Consider the following 22,202-nt stretch of genomic DNA (forward strand, 5'->3'; position numbering starts at 1 on the left):
CCGCTCCCGCCGAAAACTGCCAAGTGTCAAGTGAAAATATAAGCGAAATTTTTATGAAAAAAAAAGTTTATCTCAGATGATTGAAAATTGTCTATTATGGCGAGAAAAGGCAAAAAAAATTCGGCGAGAAACGGCGGTTTTCGGCGGGACCGCCGTTTCTTCACAGTTCCATATTCTTCACCACAAAAGCAACTGATGTACAGAATTTTAGAGCTGTAACTCTTTTATCATTGGGCTGAGAACATGCACGTACGTTTTACTTTCGTTTCTAAAAGTGGCACATCCACCTCCCCCCTTTAAATCGAAATTTTTTGAAATAATATTTTTCAAATAGTCTTCAAAATTGCTAAACTTCATTGTAAAGAAATCATGTAAAGTTTTAAATCGATAGGATAATTTTAAATTTCCTTAAGAGCTACTTTTAACGTTTTTTGAACAAACCAAAATTGGGTATATTTTAAGTAGGATAACTTTGCTTTTAAGATATACAACAAGAACATAAGGCGTTGCAAAAATAGAATAAATGTTTAAATGGCAAGTAGAGGTAGATCTGGTTCTAACTGCAGTGCCGCCATCTCTCGGGGAAATTTTGTACTAGAAAAGGACTTTACTCTTGTTCCCAGCTGGAGTCGTCTTACTGCTTCTCGAACCTTAAATAGGAGAACATTTTATTTTTCCTTAATGTTTACCTATATTGTAACTTTTTATATTGATCAATAATTTGATTGATTAATAATTTACCAGCATAAAACTTATTATATTCGATTTGTTTTAGCCGAAATACATTGAAAATCTTTTGCCTGATGACAATTGTACCTATAGGATATTGCAAAGAAGCAGGATAATTAAAAGTGTTACAAATGGACAAACTTTTTGAAGACCGCTGTTATGGAGGTGCTAAAGGGCTAAATAAATGACGAAAAGGCATGAAATAATATTTTTGAGTAAAAACATTAGGGTAAGGCGGGGCGAAGTCGGTAATTTTTGCGTTTTTTTTTTAAATGGAATAAAAAATTATAATATCGGTGCGGCGTTCTCCTCTTAGAAATATTTAGGTCTCGAAGTAAGAGTTTTTGTACAACTCAATCTTTTTACGACCTATTAAAAAAAGCAACAAAAAAATTCCTTCCGACTTTGAGACCTAATAAGTACCCTTAAAATTCATCTCCCAAATTTTTTTTATACATTACCTATTGTAGCCAAGATAATAACAAACAACTTTGCTTCTTTTTTCTGTCATTCGATAGGAACATAGGAACAAAAAATGTCACTTTTGAAGGTAGTCTCAAAATTACCGACTTTGCCCCGCCACCGACTTCGAACCGCCTTACCCTATGCTATAAAAAAAACCATAGAAAAAAAACTGACCTCTGCAGGAGTAATAGCAGTCCCAACAAAATCTGATTTCTTTGGTTGTTGCGGTTGTTGTTGACCTCCTGCTTGCTTCTCTCTACATAAAAAAAAGATTTAATCCTAATGTATAAGGGGGGTCATTTTTTTTTAATGACAAAATGTATATATATGAAATGGTCATAATTAAGAACAGTTTGATTTAATAAGCGCATTTGACGAAACGGTAACACACAACTATACGGAAAATACGCGAAAAATCTGACCCTCTCAGTAAGTTTTTTGTCTGAAGCTTAAGATTTTAATAACTACTGAACCTATTAAGTTCTCTTAATCTAAACATAGGTCCTGGGATGGTTTTAGGCTTCAAAAGTAGACACCTTAGATCATGCAGGGATTTTAAGAACAAGAAATATTCAAGTGAGTTATAGAACAGATATTTAGAATCTATGGTCATAAAAATGGAAATGGAACAGAAATGTGTTACTTCCAAAAAATCGAAAAAATCAATACATAAGTTATTTGTTTGCACGATGGGCAGACCGACAGACAAATTAAGTTACGGCATTATCTTTTGTAAGGGGTATCTACACCCAAAAAGATCAGCAGAATATCTTAAATAGCAGCCTAGAAAACCGCATTCCCTTTATTTCCTTGGGCATAAAATATTCATTCCTTACAACATGGTTAGTGATTAGCTATAATACATTTCCCTCAACAGCGTTACTGACTGACGGACAAAGATAATTATAGGGTGGCTTTGCTGATAATAACTTTAAAAGGTTTACCTAACCGGCAAAGAAATACTCGGATATGCTGGATTAACAGCTTGAATTGGCTGCAGCCGTGATAAACTATCTCCTAAATATACAAATGAGATATATAAAAGCTTGACAACTTTTAAACTTACATGAAAGCGAAGCTCTAAAGTGAAAATCAGAAGGCAGAACAAACGAACAATAGCAAGGACTCAACGTCCATAAAACGAAGATCAAAAACGAACAAAAAGTCTAGAAAAGATCGCCAGAACTTATAATGCAGGACATTAATGTGTAAGTCTAAACAAAATTGTACATAAATTTGTTGCAAAATTGTAACAATGCAGGATAAATAAAAGTTACAAACTAGGGTAAAGCGGGGCGAACTCTGTGTTTTTTTTCGGTTTTTTGAACCTGCAAATCGTAAAAATTATTTTTTTTTAAATGGGACCAAGACCAGTAGAAAAATCTCGGAAAAGTCGATCAGGTCCTAAAAGGACGTAAACCTAGGACTTTGGGAAGTTTGTCAAAATTGATCTCTAAAACGGCACCGACTCACAGTGGGATCTTTTGAAAAAAATCGGGACATTCAAAAAATTTAAAATCGACTTTTATCTATCCTAGGAATTAATAATGGCTGTAAGTAGACAGCTAGAAAAGAAAGGGAGAGGTCATTTTCTAGTAAATCCCGTAAAGGTGTGTGTTATAAGGCCTAAAAATAGTAGTAGAACGATAAGGTGCTCTATATATTTGTATTTCCTATTGAATAGAACAATAGGGAAGAAATTTTTTTTTTTTTTTTTTTGATAACCGTACCTGGAATATCTGAAATTTCTATCAAACGCTTTGTTTGGCTCAAACTGACACAAATAAAAAAAATATAATTATAATAAATCAACCTGTAAAGAATGACTTCTTCCTTTGTTTAATGGTATAGATTGTTCTTAACCTTTACCTTGTACCTATAGAAAACATTATTATTATAATTATATTTTTTTTTAATTTTTGTCAGTTTGAGCCAAACAAAGCGTTTGATAGAAATTTCGTATTTTTTTTAGATAATCCAGGTACGGTTATCAAAAAAAAAAAAAAAATTTCCCTATTGTTCTATTCAATAGGGAATACATATATCTAGAGCACCTTATCGTTCTACTACTATTTTTAGGCCTTATAACACACACCTTTACGGGATTTACTAGAAAATGACCTCTCCCTTTTTAAAAAATATTCATTTTTGGCGGATTTGCCATTTTTAAAAAAGGTAGTGAAAAATTTCTTTTCAGTTTTGATGATTTTCCAGATTTTTTTACACAATTTTTTCAAAGCATCAAAAAATACATTTATGTCCATCTTATGAAAATAATTTTTGATTGAGGTACTTTTCAGATACCTGTATCAATGTCTATTTAAGAAAAATTTTAAAAAAATATTTTTTTGGTGGTGTAAATTGACATTTTGTGAGAAAATTTCACCAAAAATATTAAGATTTTTAACCCCAAAAAATCAGTTTTCTCCATTTTACACAAAAACGGACAGGAGGCCCCGGGTTTTGCAATAATAATATCAATATACAACATGTATTGTGTATTAAACAGTTTTCACAACCTGGGGCCTCTTGTCCGTTTTTGAGTAATTGAGCATTTTACATTGCATGGTTTGAACAATTTCGTTCTTGTTAATTTCAAATTCTCCCCCGTTAGAGGGGGAAGGAGTCATTTTAGAGCCCAAAGTCATCTCTGCAATGTTTTCTAACTTTTTGAGGCGGAACTTTCTTTACTTCTGCATTATTTGCGAGATTTTTAACGATTTTTGCCGTTCTCGCGGTTTTAATGGACATTTAAGGGTTAAAGGAGTCGTTAAATAAAAATGACTTATAAATACTTTTATTTTAGCAATTAAATTTGCTAAATTTTATGTGTTCTAAAAAAATTTGTATTTCTAACTGGTTTTGGTCCAGCAGAAATTCAAATTTGCGAATTAATTATAATATTGCAAAAACATTATATACGCATCAGAGAGATTTGAGATAGAATATAATATTAGTAATTATGTTTATATTCTTATACAAACTTTAAATGAAGATAGCTAGACTAAGAATAAAGGTATTAACACAAAATCAAAAGTGTTTTGAAAATTATGTTATTGTTGTTTATATCTGTAAAAAAAAACATTTGAAAACATGCCTTATAAGTGTCCTATTTTACTAATACTGGACCTACCTAAAAATGCCGGGACTCGAACTGGGTGCACCTGACGCTATATTCATGTTAACAAACATTGTTTGCATTGAAGAAATATTTACATAGACGTTGATTTTGTTAAAATATTCCTATCCTAACTAAAGTTAGGAAGTTTTATAGATTTTTTAAATATAGGGTAGCTTCGCTCCTCCAAAGCAGCAAGACGTACATACCAAATGCACATTAGAAGTTAACAGGAGCAAAATTTATGTTATTTTTGAGTTAAAGCAAAAGAAATTACATCATTTCGTCAAATACAAGCTTTTTTATTGATGTTTACTTTTGTCTACCCTTAATGTCCCGTTTTTTGGCAAAAGATCCCACTGTGCGACTTCGCCCCGCCTTGAGGCGAAGTCGGTAGGGCATTTTTAAGCTTCGAAAAATCGATGACGTATTGATTTTAATACAGCATGCCCAAAAGGTAAAAGTTGCTAAATGTAATAAAGAGTATGCACAAAAAAATTTATTAAGATAGGTCAATTTTTTCTACCAAAAAAAATAATTTTTCCAAAGTACGCGAAATTTGACTTTTTTTTCGAAAATTTTTTTGATAAAAAACATAAAAATACTACTAGAAAAAAATAACTTTTTATGACTTTAAAGGCCTGATCCTTAATATTCAGGCAATTTTGAATAGATTTGGCCAAAAAAAAATTAGTTCTATTAGCAAAATTTCCTAAAAAAATCAAGTTGAAAAAAAGAGAAAAGTTTGGCAAAAACTGTGGTCGATTTTCTAGCTTCAAAAAACCTATGACATATTGATTTAATTACAGCATGCCCTAAAGGTTTAAGTTGCTAAATGTAATAAAAAGCATTCACAAAAAAAATTATGAAGATCGGACATTTTTTTCTACAAAAAAAAAAAAAATTTCTAAGTACGAGAAATTTGACTTTTTTCTCTCGAAAATTTCACTTTTTTATATAAAATTGAAAAAGTTAGTATAAAAAGTGAAAAAACCGAATTCGCCCCGCTTCACTTTTAGTCGATTTAAGAAAAAACTATACAAGCTTTTTTAAAGTTTTAAACGGAAATGGATAGCCTATTAGATTCTTAATAAGTCCCCTGAAGACGTCTAAGCTCTAGCTCTTACCAGTTTTTGTCCAACTTACCGTTTTTCCGACCGAAGCAAAAAAATCGAAAAAAATTTTTTTTGTCGTCCGACTTTAAGACCCAATAAGTACCCTAAAAATTCATCTCACAAAAATTTCATTTTATACTTTATTGTAGGCAATTTAATAAGGGACAAATTTGATTTTATGTTTTTTTCTGTCAGTCGATTAGAACATGGAGAAAAATGTCATTTAATGAAGGTGGTCAAAAAAATACCGACTTCACCTCAAAACCGAGATCGCCCCGCTTTACCCTACTATTTTTAGTATTTCTGTATTTCAGTGTTTCCTTTTCTAATAACTAAAATTGAAGCTGAAAGGCTTCTTTAAAATGCTACCTTAAACCTCTAGAGGCATAGCCGCTAGTTATAAACATAAAGCATAAAAAAGTACCAATAGGACATTTACCTGTATTACTTACATAATCTCTCCTTACAACTAAGCAAAGTTCCATAAATTGACCTAATGAAAAAATTTGAATAAATTATAAATTAAAATCAAAGGACTAATTGTGGTTTTTAAAGTAGTCTGAAAATGCATTTGATCATACAATATTGGAATATAAGATGATTAAAGTTGAAAGATTATCTAACAAAAATGTAATTTTCAAAATTTTATTGTCTGTGCCTGTTATTGCATAGTATTATAAACAGCTTCCCGTGGATAGTAAAATGAAATATTCTTGTATTACTTCCAGTTTTATTAGTCTCTCTAAGGAAATCAATCGGATTCGAAGCTATACCACCATAAGAAAACTATGCATACCACAACAAAAATATTACCTAATGTTTCATAAGCAAGGTAGCAAATAACATCATTTGTTAACTTTTCTAGTTTAATATCTAAGGTATCCACTACTTCTTGTAAAGCATCTGAAAGTAAAAGAAGGCATCATTATAAAAGTAATAGGATCTCTGTCTCTGTGTGCGTCTGTCTGTACCAAAGGATATCGCTAACCCCTGAACCGATGTAGTTTTCCCCTACATTGCAGCTTCTCATAGGTCCTAGGAAGGTTTATAACTATTTATAACCACCCCAAAAAATCGACCCCTCGCCCCCCCCCCCTAAATTTACTTTATAACTAAAAACATTATTTAAAATCGTTTTAAGTACTTTTATAAATGGCAAGGTTACTGAGATGCTTGGCATAGTAAAAGTATTCTCAAATTATGGACAATACGTAGCTAACGCTAAAAGTAAATCTTATCTTCAGCCATAGCAAAGGCAAACTTATTTTGGACAATGTAAAGTCGCAGCCGCTAAGCATTGCATTTACGGTCGAGTCGAATATTCAAATGGAGACTAAGTAATAAGACAACAATCATACTGTTTTTTCTCTCAACTTTTTTCAATTTCCGCAGGATGTCTGTGTCGTGTGCTTGTCTGTTTGTACCGAAGGAACTAGCTAACCACCAAACCGATATAAAATTGAAAGTGGTGAAGAGTAGACTACCTCCCCTAGAGAAAATAAAATATCTTACTTTGAAACCACTGGGAATATTTTCCTTTGAAAGAAACCGCTCTGGCGCGACAAAACTCTAGGTAGCGTTTCTCATCCATTACTCGCGTCATTCGATCCAACCTGATAAATTTAGCTTGTAATCTTTGTGCCATAAATTAAATAGCCTAAAACCGACTTAAGTTCTAAATAAAGCTTTCCTAAATATGAAAGATAATATCATTAGGTAACATATTTGATAGGTAACCTAATAGAAAAAATCTCATTACTCTAATAATTCCAAAATTGATTTTAATATGGCTCCGAATCAGATTATTTTTTTTGGCCATGCATATACTAGGGTAGGGAACAACTGTTAAAGGAATCAACATGCAAAGCTTAACGTCAATCAAAGAAGATAAAGTATAGAATAGAATCCAGGTAGAAGATTCTGCCTGGCTAGCCTGAAGTAAAATTGGAACATTTGAAAGACCAAAACGGCTATAAGGCTGTTAGTAAATAACATGATTTCAGTAATTATTCAGAAAAAATATTCAAAATAAATTCCTTTTGCAATAGGGGGGGGGGGGGGGGGTTTAATGCAACCATCTCGTAATCAGTGAGCAAATGGCACTTAGACTTCGAATTTCGATATGAAATTTTGCATGAGTAATCCTTGATAGGTCTATTTTCCCTAAATCGAACAAAAAGTTGGAAAAGTAACGGCTGGCGGCTGGCAGCTCAGCCGTTTAGCCGTTTTTTGCCTATTTTTAGGGCAAATTCATCATTAATTACGTAGGAATCAACTTTTTAAAACATATTTCTGGTTTAATTCATGTTAAATGATAACAATAACCATTTTTTAAAATTTTTATCACCAGCTGCTAAACGGCTAGAACCGGCTGAAAACGGCTGGGAGCCGCCAAGAGTATAAAGGGTAGATAGGGCTTGTGATATGCAGTGTGGCCACAACCAAAATAATACTGATACTGAAGAAAAAAAAGGAAATACTGAAAATACTGAATCCTAAAATAAGAAAAAATACTGAAAATACTGAAGAAAAAAAAGGAAATACTGAAAATACTGAATCCTAAAATAAGAAAAAATACTGAAATACTGAACAAAAAAATACAAATACTGAATAAGTATTTTTTTTATATGATTCCTCATTTCAAAATTTCATATATCATACCTTTATAATTTGGGGGATATTTTAAAGACCTTTTAATTTTGCCTCTTAGATTTTCTTGCACCAATTAAGCAGAAAATGACTGATAAATATTTTAAATGATTACAAAACTTAAATACTTTTTAGTTAATTTAAGAGCATGCTAAAAAACTTTACCTTTAATAATCATGCAAAGTACTCACCTTAGATTATTCATTCTATTAATAGACAAAAAAAATATCTGAAAAAAATACTGTATAAAAGCATCTCAAATATCTAAAAAATTTAAATTTGAGATGAAATTGAAAAAAAAATGTATATTACCATCATAGACGTCCAAGCTTTTTATTTTTTTTGGGGGGGTAAAATTATTTTAAGGGGAGGGCAATTCGCTTTTGGGGGGGGGTAAAATTCGTGCGTCGCAATTTTTTTTACCCCACCCAAAATTTTTACCCGGGGGGTAAAATTTGCTTGGGGGGGGAGGGTTAATTACCCCCCCTGAAATCTGTTGGCAGGGGTAAATTTTTTTTACTCCCCCCAAAATTTACACCCTGGGGTAAAAAATTTTTGTTGGGGGGGGTAATTTAAATTTTATTAAATATTTAGTATTAAAAATGCGCGCGAAGCGCGCAAAATTTTTTTTGTTAGAGATTTTTATTTTGGGGGGGGTTATTGTTTGGGGGGGGGTAAATACTCCTTCCTTAATGGTTGGGGGTAAATTTTAAACGGGGGGGGGGGGGGGGTAAAATGAAAAAAAATTTGGGGGGGTAATCGCCCCTTTACCCCCCCCCCTTGGACGTCTATGATTACCATAAAAAAACCAAAATTAATGTACAAAGTTATAGGGTAATTTAAAGGAAAGTAAAGTGAGGCGCGAAGCGCCGAAAAAAATCTGACATCAACTACTTGAAAAAACATCTTATTTATGCAAAAATTTTTGGAATTTAAGAAATAATGAAAATACTGAATCATTAAAATTTCCAAAACTGAAAAATACTGAATAAAATTTTCAAATACTGAATATTCAGTATTTACTGAAAATACTGAAGCCCCAATTTCCAAATACTGAAGAATACTGAAGATTTTCAGTATACTGAAGAATATGGCCACGCTGGATATGTCTAGGGGTAGGTTTCTATGGGTGCTGAGCTCAAAAATGCTACTAAAAATAGTGACAGCCAATCCATATGGCAGCTGGGTAACATCTGCAGTTCAGCTGCGAGCGGCCAAGATTAGAATGAGTAGATAGGGCTTGTGAAGTTGTGACGTGTCTAGGGGTAAGTTTTTATAGGTGCTGAGCTCAAAAATGCTAACAAAAATAGTGGAGGCCCATCCACATGGCAGCTGAGTAATGGACGCAGCTAAGCTGGGTAACGGCCGCAGCTCAGACGAGATAGGCCAAGAATAGAATGAGTATATGAGGCATGTGACGTGTCCAGGATTAGGTTTTTATGGATGCTAAACTCAAAAATGCTTTAAAAATAGTTTCGGCCAATCCCTATGGCAGTTAAGTAATAGCTGCTGCTCAGCTGCGAGCGGCTAAGATTAGAATGATTAGATAGGGCTTGTGACGTGTCTAGAGGTAGGTTTTTAAGGGTGCTGAGCTCAAAAATGGTACCAAAAAAAGTGGCAGCCCATCCATATGGCAGCTGGGTAACGGCCGAAGCTCAGCTGGTAGAGGCCAAGAGTAGAATGAGTACATAGGGCATGTGACATGTCTAGGGGTAGGTTTTCATGGGTGCTGAGCTCAAAAATGCTACCAAAAATAGTGGCGACCCATCCATATGGCAGCTGAGTAACAGCTGCAGCTCAGCTGCAAGTGGCCAAGAGTAGAATGAGTAGATAAGGCTTGTGATGTGTCTAGGGGTAGGTTTTCATGGGTGCCGAGCTTAAAAATGGTACCAAAAATAGTGGCGACTCATCCATATATTGCAAGAGTAACAGCTACAGCTCAGCTAGGAGCGGCCAAGAGTAGAATGAGTAGATAGGGCTTGTGATGTGTCTTAGGGTAGGTTTTTATGAGTGCTGAGCTCAAAATGCTACCAAAAATAGTGGTGACCCATCCATGTGGCAGCTGGGTAACGGCGGCAGCTCAGCTGGGAGCGGCCAAAAGTAGAATGAGTACATAGGGCATGTCACATGTCACATGTCCAGGGTTAGGTTTTTATGGGTGCTGAGCTCAAAAATACTACCAAAAATAGTGATGGCCAATCCATGTGGCAGTTGAGTAATAGCTGCTGCTCAGCTGCGAGCGGCCAAGAGTAGAATGAGTAGATAGGGCTTGTGACGTGTCTAGGGGTAGGTTTTTATGGGTGCTGAGCTCAAAAATGGTACCAAAAATAGTGGCGGCCAATACATATTGCAGCTGGGTAACAGCTGCTGCTCAGCTGCGAGCGGTCAAGAGTAGATGGGGCTTATGACGTGTCTAGGGGTAGGTTTTCATGGGTGCTGAGCTCAAAAATGCTACCAAAAATAGTGGCGACCCATCCATATGGCAGCTGAGTAACAGCTGCAGCTCAGCTGCGCGCCACCAAGAGTATAATGAGTAGATAGAGCTTGTGATGTGTCTCGGGGTAGGTTTTTATGGGTGTTGAGCTCAAATATGCTACTAAAAATAGTGGCAACCAATCCATATATTGCAAGAGTAACAGCTACAGCTCAGCTAGGAGCGGCCAAGAGTAGAATGAGTAGATAGGGCTTGTGATGTGTCTTAGGGTAGGTTTTTATGAGTGCTGAGCTCAAAATGCTACCAAAAATAGTGGTGACCCATCCATGTGGCAGCTGGGTAACGGCGGCAGCTCAGCTGGGAGCGGCCAAAAGTAGAATGAGTACATAGGGCTTGTGACGTGTCCAGGGGTAGGTATTTATGAGTGCTGAGCTCAAAAATACTACAAATAATAGTGGCGGCTCATCCATATGGCAGCTGGGTAACAGCTACAGCCCACAAGCCCTATCTACTCATTCTACTCTTAGCCTCACCCAGCTGAGCTGCAGCCGTTATCCAGCTGCCATATGGATGGGTCGTAACTATTTTTGGGGGGCAATTTTGAGCTCAGTACCCATAAAAACTTACCCCAAGACACGTCACAAGTCCTATGTACTCATTTTACTCTTGGCCGCTCCCATCTGAGCTGCAGCTGTTGCTCAGATGCCATATAGATTGGCCGCCACTATTTTTGGTACCATTTTTGAGCTTAGCACCCATTAAAACCTACCCTTAGACACGTCATAAGCCCTATCTACTCATTCTACTCTTGGCCTCTCACAGCTGAGCTGCAGCCATTACCCAGCTGCCATGTGGATGGACCGCCACTATTTTTGGTAGCATTTTTTAGCTCAGCACCCATAAAAACCTACCCCTAGACACGTCATAAGCCCCATCTACTCTTGACCGCTCGCAGCTGAGCAGCAGCTGTTACCCAGCTGCCATATGTATTGGCCGCCACTATTTTTGGTACCATTTTTGAGCTCAGCACCCATAAAAACCTACCCCTAGACACGTCACAAGCCCTATCTACTCATTCTACTCTTGGCCGCTCACAGCTGAGCAGCAGCTATTACTCAACTGCCACATGGATTGGCCATCACTATTTTTGGTAGTATTTTTGAGCTCAGCACCCATAAAAACCTAACCCTGGACATGTGACATGCCCTATGCACTTATTCTACTCTTGGACTCTCCCAGCTGAGCTGCCGCCGTTACCCAGCTGCCACATGGATGGGACGCCACTATTTTTGGTAGCATTTTTGAGATCAGCACCCATAAAAACCTACCCCTAGACACGTCACAAGCCCTATCTACTTATTCTACTCTTGGCCGCTCGCAGCTGAACTGCAGCTGTTACCCAGCTGCCATATGGATTGGCCGTCTCTATTTTTAGTAGTATTTTTGAGCTCAGCACCAATAAAAACCTACCCCTAGATATTAGTGATGGGAATCCGAATCCGGAATCCGCCCAATTTTCGGCCAATTTTGGAATCCGAATCCGGAATCCGTTTTTTATAGCGGATTCAGGATTCTAAATTGGTAGGCTAAAATTACCGTCTTTTTTCTTACAACTCCCTCTGTTTGAAGGCAAAGATCAAAAAAAAAATTTCTACATAACAAATTTTAATAATTACTAATGTGATGTAAATGTTTTAGTTATGCTGGAAGTCAACACTTTAAACAAATTAAGGCTTCAACCAAGTAACATAGTGATAAATTAACGAAAAAAGCTATCCCTCTGTGACGGACGGCCTTTTAAAATACTGCTAGAATCCGGAATCCGAATCCGGAATCCGCCAAAAATAAGAATCCGGAATCCGCAAGAATCCATCACTTTTTTTGACGGATTCCTTCAGAATCCGGAATCCGAATCCGGCCCAAAAATTCGACGGATTCCCATCCCTACTAGATATGTCACTAGCCCTATCTACTCTTCATACTCTTGGCCGCTCCCAGCCGTTTTCAGCCGGTTCTAGCCGTTTAGCAGCTGGTACTAAAAATTTAAAAAATGGTTAGTGCTATCATTTAATATGAATTAAACCAAAACAATGTTTTAAAAAGTTGATTCCTACGTAAATAATGATAAATTTGCCCTAAAAATAGGGCAAAAACGGCTAAACGGCTGAGCTGCAGCCGCCAGCCGTTACTTTTCCAACTTTATGTTCGATTTAGGGAAAATAGACCTACCAAGGATTACCCATGAAAAATTTCAGCTCGAAATTCGAATTCTAAGTGCCATTTGCTCACTGATTACGAGATGGTTGCATTAAAAACCCCCCCCTTTACTAAAAGCCTTGTAGCCAAGCTTCCAGCTTTCTCTTCCCTATTCACAATAGATTAAAAATGAATTTGATGTGCATTTTAAGCATTTAATTTAATTATGTAAGAAAATTTACAAAAAATATTGGTCTCTGTATTTATTTCATAAAAACTAGGTTGCGCTCTTATGTATGTTTTTAAACAGCTGATTTATACATGATAGCAACTACATCCATACATTAACTTGTGGTAGGGGGGAGGGGGGAGGAAGGGGTAGTACCCATGTAACTGACCCTTGAAAATTACAAATGTGGTCAATTGTACCAAAATTAAAACAAGATATTTAAAGGGACTTTTAATCTTAGTCTAAAACGACCAAGCAGCTATTGCTGTCTTCACTTCAATAAGAGGTGTGTATCAGAGAAGTTAGTCTCTATCAGATACTTATGTATACCTATGGGTAAAGAATTTCCTTCTGATTACAAAGAATTATTTTAAATTGTTCTAAAGTCAAGCGTGTTACACTACAATACATAATGTTAAATCATGAAGATCAAAAAAATGTTAACAGTATATATTAGATTTTGATACAATTTAAATTTTTCTAATTTTGTCCAACTAGTCATTGTGATTTGTACTTTAGCATTATTGTCTTTACTGCGCACGGCAAAGATTCCTTCTAATTTCCCAGAAACTTTTATGGTTTTCACTTCTATTCCTCCTTATTCTATGAAGACAATCTAAACATGTCTAAATTAATGATAAAAATTTTCAGGGGTAATTAATATTATAGAAAATCTTAGCTTTAATAACATAAAATCAATTATTTATAATTTTCATGTCCGCGGACAACTGTCTATATTGTGATAAATAAATCATTAATAAAATACAATAATTGCTTTTTACCTCATCAGTCTTTCCAGATAGTTTTCATCGCTGTATTCCTAAATAGTTAGGTAGGTATTAAAATAAGAACAAAATTTAAATAACTTTTTCACTAAAAAAATTTAGTGGGTTATTTTTTAAAGGGGAGAGAACGAATAGAAATTGACAGGAAATAAAGTTCCTTGGCGGTGGTGGTTTTAAATACGTCGCCGTTTCTTCACAATTTAATAGTGTTGTTAGTTGGATATAAAATAAGTACTTATGGATATGCTTATTAAACAAGATAAGATTTCTTTAAACCCTATAAGATTTTTGAAATGAAAAAAGGTTCTTACTGCACTGTCCCTTTTCGAATATATTGCAGAGAATTACAAGCATGAAGCAAGTATGCATTATTTGAGTTTTCGGAAACAAACTTTTGTCCTCCAACCCTATAAAAAGGAGGGGCCACCCCAAATTTTTTTTTTGCAACACTAAAATGCAGAAATTGAAGAGGATATATGACCATGACCAAAAGAAGGAGAGGCGGAACTGAGGAGCTGAAAAGTACTGCATGTAAGATTACAAGAATGACACACAAATACACATAAAACTGTGAGATCATTATTTTGGAGATCCCTAGGACCATATAAATTATGAGAAAGCAGTAAATTTATCTTTAATATTTGTGGAATTAGTAGAAACTAAATGTACTTTTTCATAAATGTATAATAAAATTTGACCTGATCACAGGCAGCTAACAAAACACCAGTATCATCTATTTTGGACAGAAAGGCTCTGCACCTGAATAACAAGATCAATATAAATATCTATGCTTTTTAGAGACGGAGGGAACAATGGGCTGCAAATCATACTGGAACCCATAATTTTATAGTTACATTCTCCAATATGTTGCCTTAAAAACTTTGGGGATTACTGTCCAAACTTATCATCAACCAACAATTTTAGCTAACAAAGAGGTAATTTTGTTTATCATCATTGGGGATGTAAAGTAACCTATCGCCTATTCTCCTATCTCTTAGAGGCCCTGATGATTTTTGATTGCGCCTGTTTATATTATCTTATAATGCATTCCCCCATAATTTTCACTTGATATTCCGACATAAGCTAGCCACCGCGTAACCAATTTCCACGTTTAAAATATGGGATCTAGTGCAGTTTACGGCAAAAGGTTCCAAGGATCGATTATCCACATAAAAAATCGATGAACTTTAAAAGTTGCTACCAGCCAAGCAGCTTATGTATGGGAATAACATTAACATTTAGCCGTTTAGCAGTTAGTAACCTTTAAAGTTCATAGGTTTTCGGAGATAATCGTTCCCAGGAATATTTTACCATGAACTCCACTAGATCTAAATGATGTGCTAACCAGAAAGAGAGGGGACAATGGAGGATGTTTATTACACGTAACACAAGTCACCAAAGTCCTATAATAACGTTTTCTTATTCGTTGGCTTAACAACTTTGGTGACTAATTTGTTGATTGATTAAGCAGAGCGTTTCAACCACTAATTTTGATTTACAGAAGAGGTAATTTTGTGCATCATCATTGGGGATGTACATCAATTTATCGGTCATTGTCTTATCCCTTTATCTCCCTGTTTGCTAACCTTGTTACACTATGAAATCTTCTATCCTGAACTGGTTCTCCCTTCTCAATCATACTCAATTCATTTACTTTGTCCTAAAAAAGAATATATGGGCTAAGAAATAAATAGCTCACGTATGGGCCCTCAGATGTCAAAACTTTATTTTAGTGTTTGGCCAAAATGACTTAGCAATTGTATCTGTAAGTACGTCTAATAACATCCTTTGCTATTTTTAAAATCCTAGAAAATTTTTTTTGCAAGAAAATTGCATAAATTCGCAACCTTTTTTAGAACCACTACATAACTCGAGTTTTAAAACTTTTTATATAAAATCCTTTTTACAAAAAATATCAATAATTACTTAAAATTAAACCTGAAAGAAAAAAAATCTCATTACACGTGTTAATTTGCATGTTTTAGGTCTTTTTTTGAGGAAAGTATAACTTCCACATTTTTGACAATAATATATTTTTTTAACATTTCAAAGTAAAATATAATAAAACTTAAACGATTTTTCTTGAATTATCAGTTGAAAATTTCATCAAACATGCAATTTAAGTGATGAAAATTTAATAAAATCATTTTTAGAATGTTTAGAATTACCAATTTTCTACATTTAAAACAAAATGTTAACATAATTTAAAAACATTTTAACATATAACTTCAAAAATCATTAACATTTTATAAAAAGATGTTTCAAAAAATAAATCATTAAAAGGTATTAAAATGCATTTGAAATTACTTAAAATTAAAACGAGAACATCTTTTTACACTGTATTCTATGTAATAGAGTTTAAATGACATGATTAGTGAATGAAATATTTCCTAAACTCATTAAGCCTTTTTGTGACTATATTAAAAATAATCTATTTTGTTTTATATTGCTTTTTTATTCAAATATTTGACAAAATTTTCCCTACGTCAATAAAATAAAGTCAGTTTTTTACTGTTTCCAGGTTTTTCTTTATAATTATAACAATTAAATATAATATAAATCTTCATTATCTTTTATTTGAATTATCATACACATTAAAATGTAAAGTATAAGCTAGAATAGCACTTTTTTCAACGAATATTTTAATGACATTATATCAAAATAATTCCTCTTAAATATCACACAACATATGATTGGGAAGTATAGCCATTTCTTGGAGGTATAATATTTACAAAAATACCATTAATTCTGTTTTTATCAGAAGTTAAAAAAATTGAACAATTCTAAAACAATGGTTGGCTGTCTAGATATTGAGTACACTAAGATTACGTCTCTGTTCTATTAAAATAACGTTGCAAAAAGAGGGGTTCTGAAAGTAATCTACCTAATTTTTTTAAAAGAACCAACAAGTACTGTCAGTATCTTTTTTCTTGTAATCTAGCAGACAATCAAATCATAACACAATTTTCATGATAAAATATTCAGGTTTCTACTTCACATTTTAAAAAATATACTGATCAATAAAATGTTCAAAATTTTACTTTGTACTAATTGACAAAATATGTTGTAATTCTTATTTTAAAGTTACATTTTTATCCCTGACAAAATCATAGACGACTTTTAAAGGCATCTTATCTAAACTTTTTGAAGAAAAACTTAAAAACGTTAATTAAGTATGAAAACTATTTTCTTCGATTTTTCTGAAGTTATTATCGCATTCTATGGGTTTTTTATTATCATTTACTTATATCGAAAGTGCCAAACATTGTACCCTAACTTATTCATTTAATAAAAAACCAGCCGTGAGCTATTAAACAAGGATGACAACATCCATAAGTAGCGATTCACAAATATCTTGGATATGAATACGGACAAGAAGATTTAAAAGCATATATTGAAATCAAGAATGGGTTATTGGAGAAAAAATCGCGAAACCTTTCTAACATATCTTTAAATTTGGAATCATAAAGTAGCTTCGCTACTGACAAATGTTATATGGAACACTAGAATGATTAGCATTAACTATTAATTGTTAGATGTTTTCATTAAAGGATTTTAAACTCATTATAAACATACTATAAAAGATATTTTGCTTGTTCAAAGATTAAAAAAAAAAAACATTGAAAACGAATCGCTAAAACTTTCTAGTCTGTGTAAAAATGAAAACATTTACATTTACATTACGGATTATCGAAATTGTTACACATTTTTTTATGAAATCAACGCCATAAATATGAAATTAATTAAGTTGGTATTTGCGATTTCCATGCATAAAAGTCTAAGAAGCTTATATGTACTTCCAATCACCTTATTAACTATTAAATTCAGCATTGTCTGTAAAACTTTAAAAACTATGGCAATTTCTTAACTATGAAAAAACCGACAATATAAATTCTTGAGTAATAATAGTTATTATACTCTTAGAACCAAATAAATAGGCAAATCCAAATTTTCATATTAGAAGCTTAGGTAGCTACTCATTTTAGATGATTTAACTATGAATATAAAATTTAGATACACTATTTGGTTACAAAAAGGTCATGAAATTTAGTTCTCAGTGTAGGTATAATCACAATAAAAAGATAAATGAGAATATAATAAATATACCTTAGCTCGTAAATATCGAATAAGTCTTTGAATTTTGATTGGATTTCTTCTCATAAGAAACAGGATATCCTGAAAAAATAAAAATAAAATAAAACTTAAACTTTTTTAAGGTAAACATTACTAGGTATCTATTGATTTGCCCCAAGAGGGGAAGGTTACCCCCACAGATTTATTTTTTGATTAAAAAAGAAACTTTTTCATATAGCCCAAAACCTTCAAAGAAAGTCATCCTGTCACTTCCCCATATGGCCTCTTGGGCATTTTTGGAAAAGAGGTGATGGGGAGTAAGTCGATCATCCACTTTCAATTTAAGTTTTAAAAAAGAAAAAGGGTTTAGATTGTCAAGAAAGAGATTTGAGTAAAAAGCACCAAAAATATGTGTATACCTCTACGTTAGAGTATAAGAATAGATAGGGAAGGGGGGGTTAAATAACTAAATAACTGCATTTCCCCATTTGAGGTCCCTGTGCCGACTGACTTTCAATTGGGTCTTTGAAAATCAGCTAGTAGCGTCGGGAATATTAACACAGCCAAGTCGCTACAAACGATCAGTAAGCAATTTATTTGCTAGCAGACAAAAAAGTTCCCCAACAGGGGTATCCAGATTATATACTTGTCTGGGTTATACATCTATATTACCTCGACAATTAAAATATCTGAGCTTCTCTGGGCAGCAACTGCTGTGGCCAAATGTAGAATAGATCTCAGCTGTGATAAAACAATCTAAACATGATAAATTTGTTGCAACAAAAGAAATTATTGGTTCAAGATAACAATACTTTCTTCTTGATATTAAATGCATGTTTTTTCTATAAACTGTTCAACATTGTTCCAAGACTGCTGATTTTTTTATGTCGTGTATATTTACTTAATTAATAAGCTTCCAGAATAAAATTTACTTCGTCCGTCTGTCTCTCAGTCATGCGACTCATGCTACAAATTTTGTAAAAAAAATACAGGTATATATTTATTTGTTTCACTATGAACATCTGCAACTTGCTTTATCCGTTTTTCAATTAATATTATTCTTGTGTTTCGCTAATAATGGATGTTTTCATCCTTGTTTCATTTTAATTTTTAAGTCATAACATCAAATTCTACCTGTTCAACCATTTTAGCACTTTCAAGGTTGGGGCGTCTCGAGTCTCCAAAAGCATACATCATTTGTTGTGTATCAGTAAGACCTTCAAATAAATGTAATGAGTATAGATGTATAACCTAGACAACTATCTAGCCCCTGGCTTGGAAACCTTTTTCGTCTGTTAGCAAATTGCTTTCTACTACTATTTAACGACTTAGCTGTGTTAATATTTATGATGATATTGGCGGAAATATTATATTAATAAGACCCAATTGAAAGTCGGCATATGGGTGGGGGAAATAAAGTTATTCAACCCCTTTCCCCTCTATTGTTTTACTCTATTATTTACATGCATTATATGTATTTAAAAAGGTAATTAAGATGAATGTCCTCAAGATATTATGGGAAAAGACAATGGGCGATATATTGTTTTACATCCCAAATAATGATAATGGTTATTTATCCCATCGTATTATAGCCATCTCTTCGCGGATATTAATATTACCTACTATAGTTTTATTCTATTATTCGTAGAAAATATACTGTTTCAGTATGGCTCAGAACCGGTAAAAATCCTGGGAATATTAATCGTTTCGTAGCCATACTGGAAACAAAATTACTCCAAATGTTGAATAAGATTATTAGTACGTAGAAAATTTTGTTTTTACAATACTATTTTGAACCATCCAATCAAGATATGACAAAAGTACCCAAAGTTTTTAAGCCAACAAATTATAGTATGACGTGTTTCACTTTGGGTTCCCCCGGCTTCCGAGATAACCCATAATTAAAATAATCATACCTTGACCAAGCTGCGCCTGTGCTTGTACTTGCTGTGGCTGTTGTTGCACAGGTTGTTGCTGTGGCTGTGCTCCTCCTGACATTTTTTATTCTTGTTCTAAAAAATCTCTGAAAAAAATTCTAAACATAATTTGGCTCGAAAACAATTTAATGTATGTAGTTTTCTAGCGGTCGCGCCCCTCGCACCTAGGGGCTCTATATTCGAAGGGCAGAAAACTAATTTACATAATAGGAAAGACAAAATAATAAAAATAGGTACCTATATATTTATAGGCAGCTTTTTTATTTTAGCCACTCTGGGTTCTAGCAATTGCTGATCAGCATTATACCTACATCTTTAATAAAAATCCAAATTCTGAAAATATATAAATTAATAATTATAAAAACATCACAGCTAATTCCAGGGACAAGTAATATGCATCTGACAAAAAAAAAACAGATAAAATGCTTTAGCTATTGACACAAATATAAATTTTTTTTTATTTGCATAAACAACAAATAGAAACATTAGTAGGTAGGTACTAGGTATGTAAAAACTATATAAAATCTTAAAAATTTTACAGGTAGGTACCTAAGTAAAAATTTTCTTTTCAGATGAATTATCTTTGATCCCTGATGACTACTAAATACTGATTGAAGTTAATATCACATTAGTATGTATGTAAATAGGGTAGTGCGGGGTTAATGCGGTAGGGGGGTCTAATTCCGGTCACTCGACCAACTTTTTTAAAACCGTTTTTTAATGGTGTTCTAAACGTTTGCGAGAGATCTTCAGAAAAGCAAAGTTGTAGTTTATTGCCTATACTTTCATTTCTTACTTTAGCAAATTTTTGTCAGATCACTCCTTCTATGATTTTTTTGCCCTCAAAAAGTTGCAAAAAATTTGCAAAAAAAAAATTTCAAAATAGGCCATGTTCAATCTAAAATTGTGAAAAAATGGTAAGTCCTATTGACCCCCGGGTTTTGTAAAATGAAAGATATGGCATTCATTTATCGTTTGCAATTGGAGGCGTTGTTCTAACTTGATTTTTTCATAATTTTTTTTTCGTCTCAAAAAAAGGGTCTATTCCGGTCACTTTTTTTACTTTTTTTTATTACTGTATTTATAACTGTATAATGCCCTAATGTTTTATTTAGGTGATCTGGAAGCATAAACAACCTAAATGCATGATCTAAGCTTTAATCATTGCCTTGCCTGTTGTGTGATGTACATTACTAGTCATTTTACTGCTTGTATTATGTCATGTTTTGTTGCCTAAGCTTTTCAATTTGTAAAGACATTAAAAATTTTTCAGGCACATTTTTATAGTAATGGGAAGAGTATATCACCCAAAGGAACGCCTTAAATATTTGCCTGAAGATGTATCAGCTGCATTGGCTCATGTAAGAAGGGGTATGTCTATTAGAAAGACTGCTAGAAGATTTAAAATTCCATATGAAACCCTTGCATCTTTTTCGTATAAGAGGGTGTTCGAGATTTTTGCGCGGTTTGGATTTGTTATGTCAAATCGGCTAGGATTAAGCTAGAAAGGTGTTTAAGGTGTCTATAGAAAGCTCTTTGCATGTCCTAACAAAAACTCCCCAGGATATGGGTTCTATCTCCAAGATTTAGAGTACATATTCAAGATTTTGCATTTTCAAAATTCCTGTTGCATAAAATGTGTTGAAATATTAGAGTTAGACCCCATATCATTTCGAGTTAATTGTCAGGCATGTAATTTTGCATCTTTAGACACCTTAACCACCCTTGTAGGTCAATCCTAGCCAATTTGAGACAAGAAAAAATGTATCAAAAACTGCTGTCAAAACTGGCAGGATTTTTAAAATTAAAAATTTTTTGGGAAAAAATCACTTTTTTCAAGAAATTCCAAGACCTGCGAATCAGAAATTGCCTCTAATTTATGTATAAAGCTTAAAAAAACCTAATCATATAATAAAAAGTATGATTTTTTTTTAAAAGTTTGCATGAAAAAAATCGATGTTTTTTTTGCGATTTTACCGACTTTTTTAAAATGGGCAAAATGTGGTCAAAAAATTTTCTGATCTGCATGCGACTAGTACCGTTAGAAAGCTAATGACCTCAGCTTTCTACTCATAGTTTAAAATGTTAAAAAAAATATTTTAAGGGGGTGTTCCACCCCCCCAAAGTCAACTGACCGAAATAGCCCCATGCACCGGTGGGGTTATTCCGGTATAGGCCAACCGCCGCCCTTAAAACCGATTTTTGACCGACTTCTAGTTGCGAGATCTTAACGGGACCAAGACAGGCTTCTTCGTTATTGCCATATCTTTCATTGGCACTCTTAAAAACCGGTAAAAGTTTTTGGGAAGTATGTTTTTTTTTTAAGTTGAAGCAAAAAATTGACCGGAATAACCCCGCACTACCCTATATAAATGTTAGGTACAATTTGTTGGTTTTATGAATGAATAATATAAATTTCTTAGGTAGGTAGTTAATTTTGATTATTATTTAGTGTATGTAAACTGTAAGTA

General features: G+C 33.6%; 1 protein-coding gene across 1 annotated transcript; it reads right to left on the reverse strand.

Annotated features, from left to right (window-relative positions):
• Window positions 1-287: 287 nt before the first annotated feature.
• On the reverse strand, window positions 288-19,831 carry Spt3 (Transcription initiation protein Spt3). The gene is made up of 13 exons (XM_080167725.1): window positions 19,711-19,831; window positions 18,929-19,011; window positions 18,467-18,550; window positions 17,828-17,896; window positions 15,307-15,380; window positions 14,419-14,479; window positions 13,718-13,755; window positions 6,940-7,040; window positions 6,241-6,330; window positions 5,867-5,920; window positions 2,139-2,211; window positions 1,369-1,450; window positions 288-650 (listed from the first exon to the last, which is right to left on the reverse strand). Exons 1-13 carry the CDS (start codon window positions 19,790-19,792, stop codon window positions 528-530), a joined length of 1,014 nt encoding a protein of 337 aa, XP_080023851.1. The 5' UTR covers window positions 19,793-19,831; the 3' UTR covers window positions 288-527.
• Between the last annotated feature and the right edge of the window lie 2,371 nt (window positions 19,832-22,202).

Source organism: Acartia tonsa, chromosome 7, assembly GCF_053477335.1.
Source record: "Acartia tonsa isolate MP-2025a chromosome 7, ASM5347733v1, whole genome shotgun sequence".
Lineage (NCBI taxonomy): Eukaryota > Metazoa > Arthropoda > Copepoda > Calanoida > Acartiidae > Acartia > Acartia tonsa.

Excerpts from the sequence above, each read along its gene's own strand:
- Spt3 (XM_080167725.1), bottom strand. The coding sequence starts at position 19,792 with ATGTCAGGAGGAGCACAGCCACAGCAACAACCTGTGCAACAACAGCCA. Across the intron at positions 19,012-19,710 it reads ACAGGCGCAGCTTGGTCAAG|GTCTTACTGATACACAACAA; the intron begins GTATGATTATTT and ends ATTTATTTGAAG. Across the intron at positions 18,551-18,928 it reads GTGCTAAAATGGTTGAACAG|ATTGTTTTATCACAGCTGAG; the intron begins GTAGAATTTGAT and ends TATCATGTTTAG.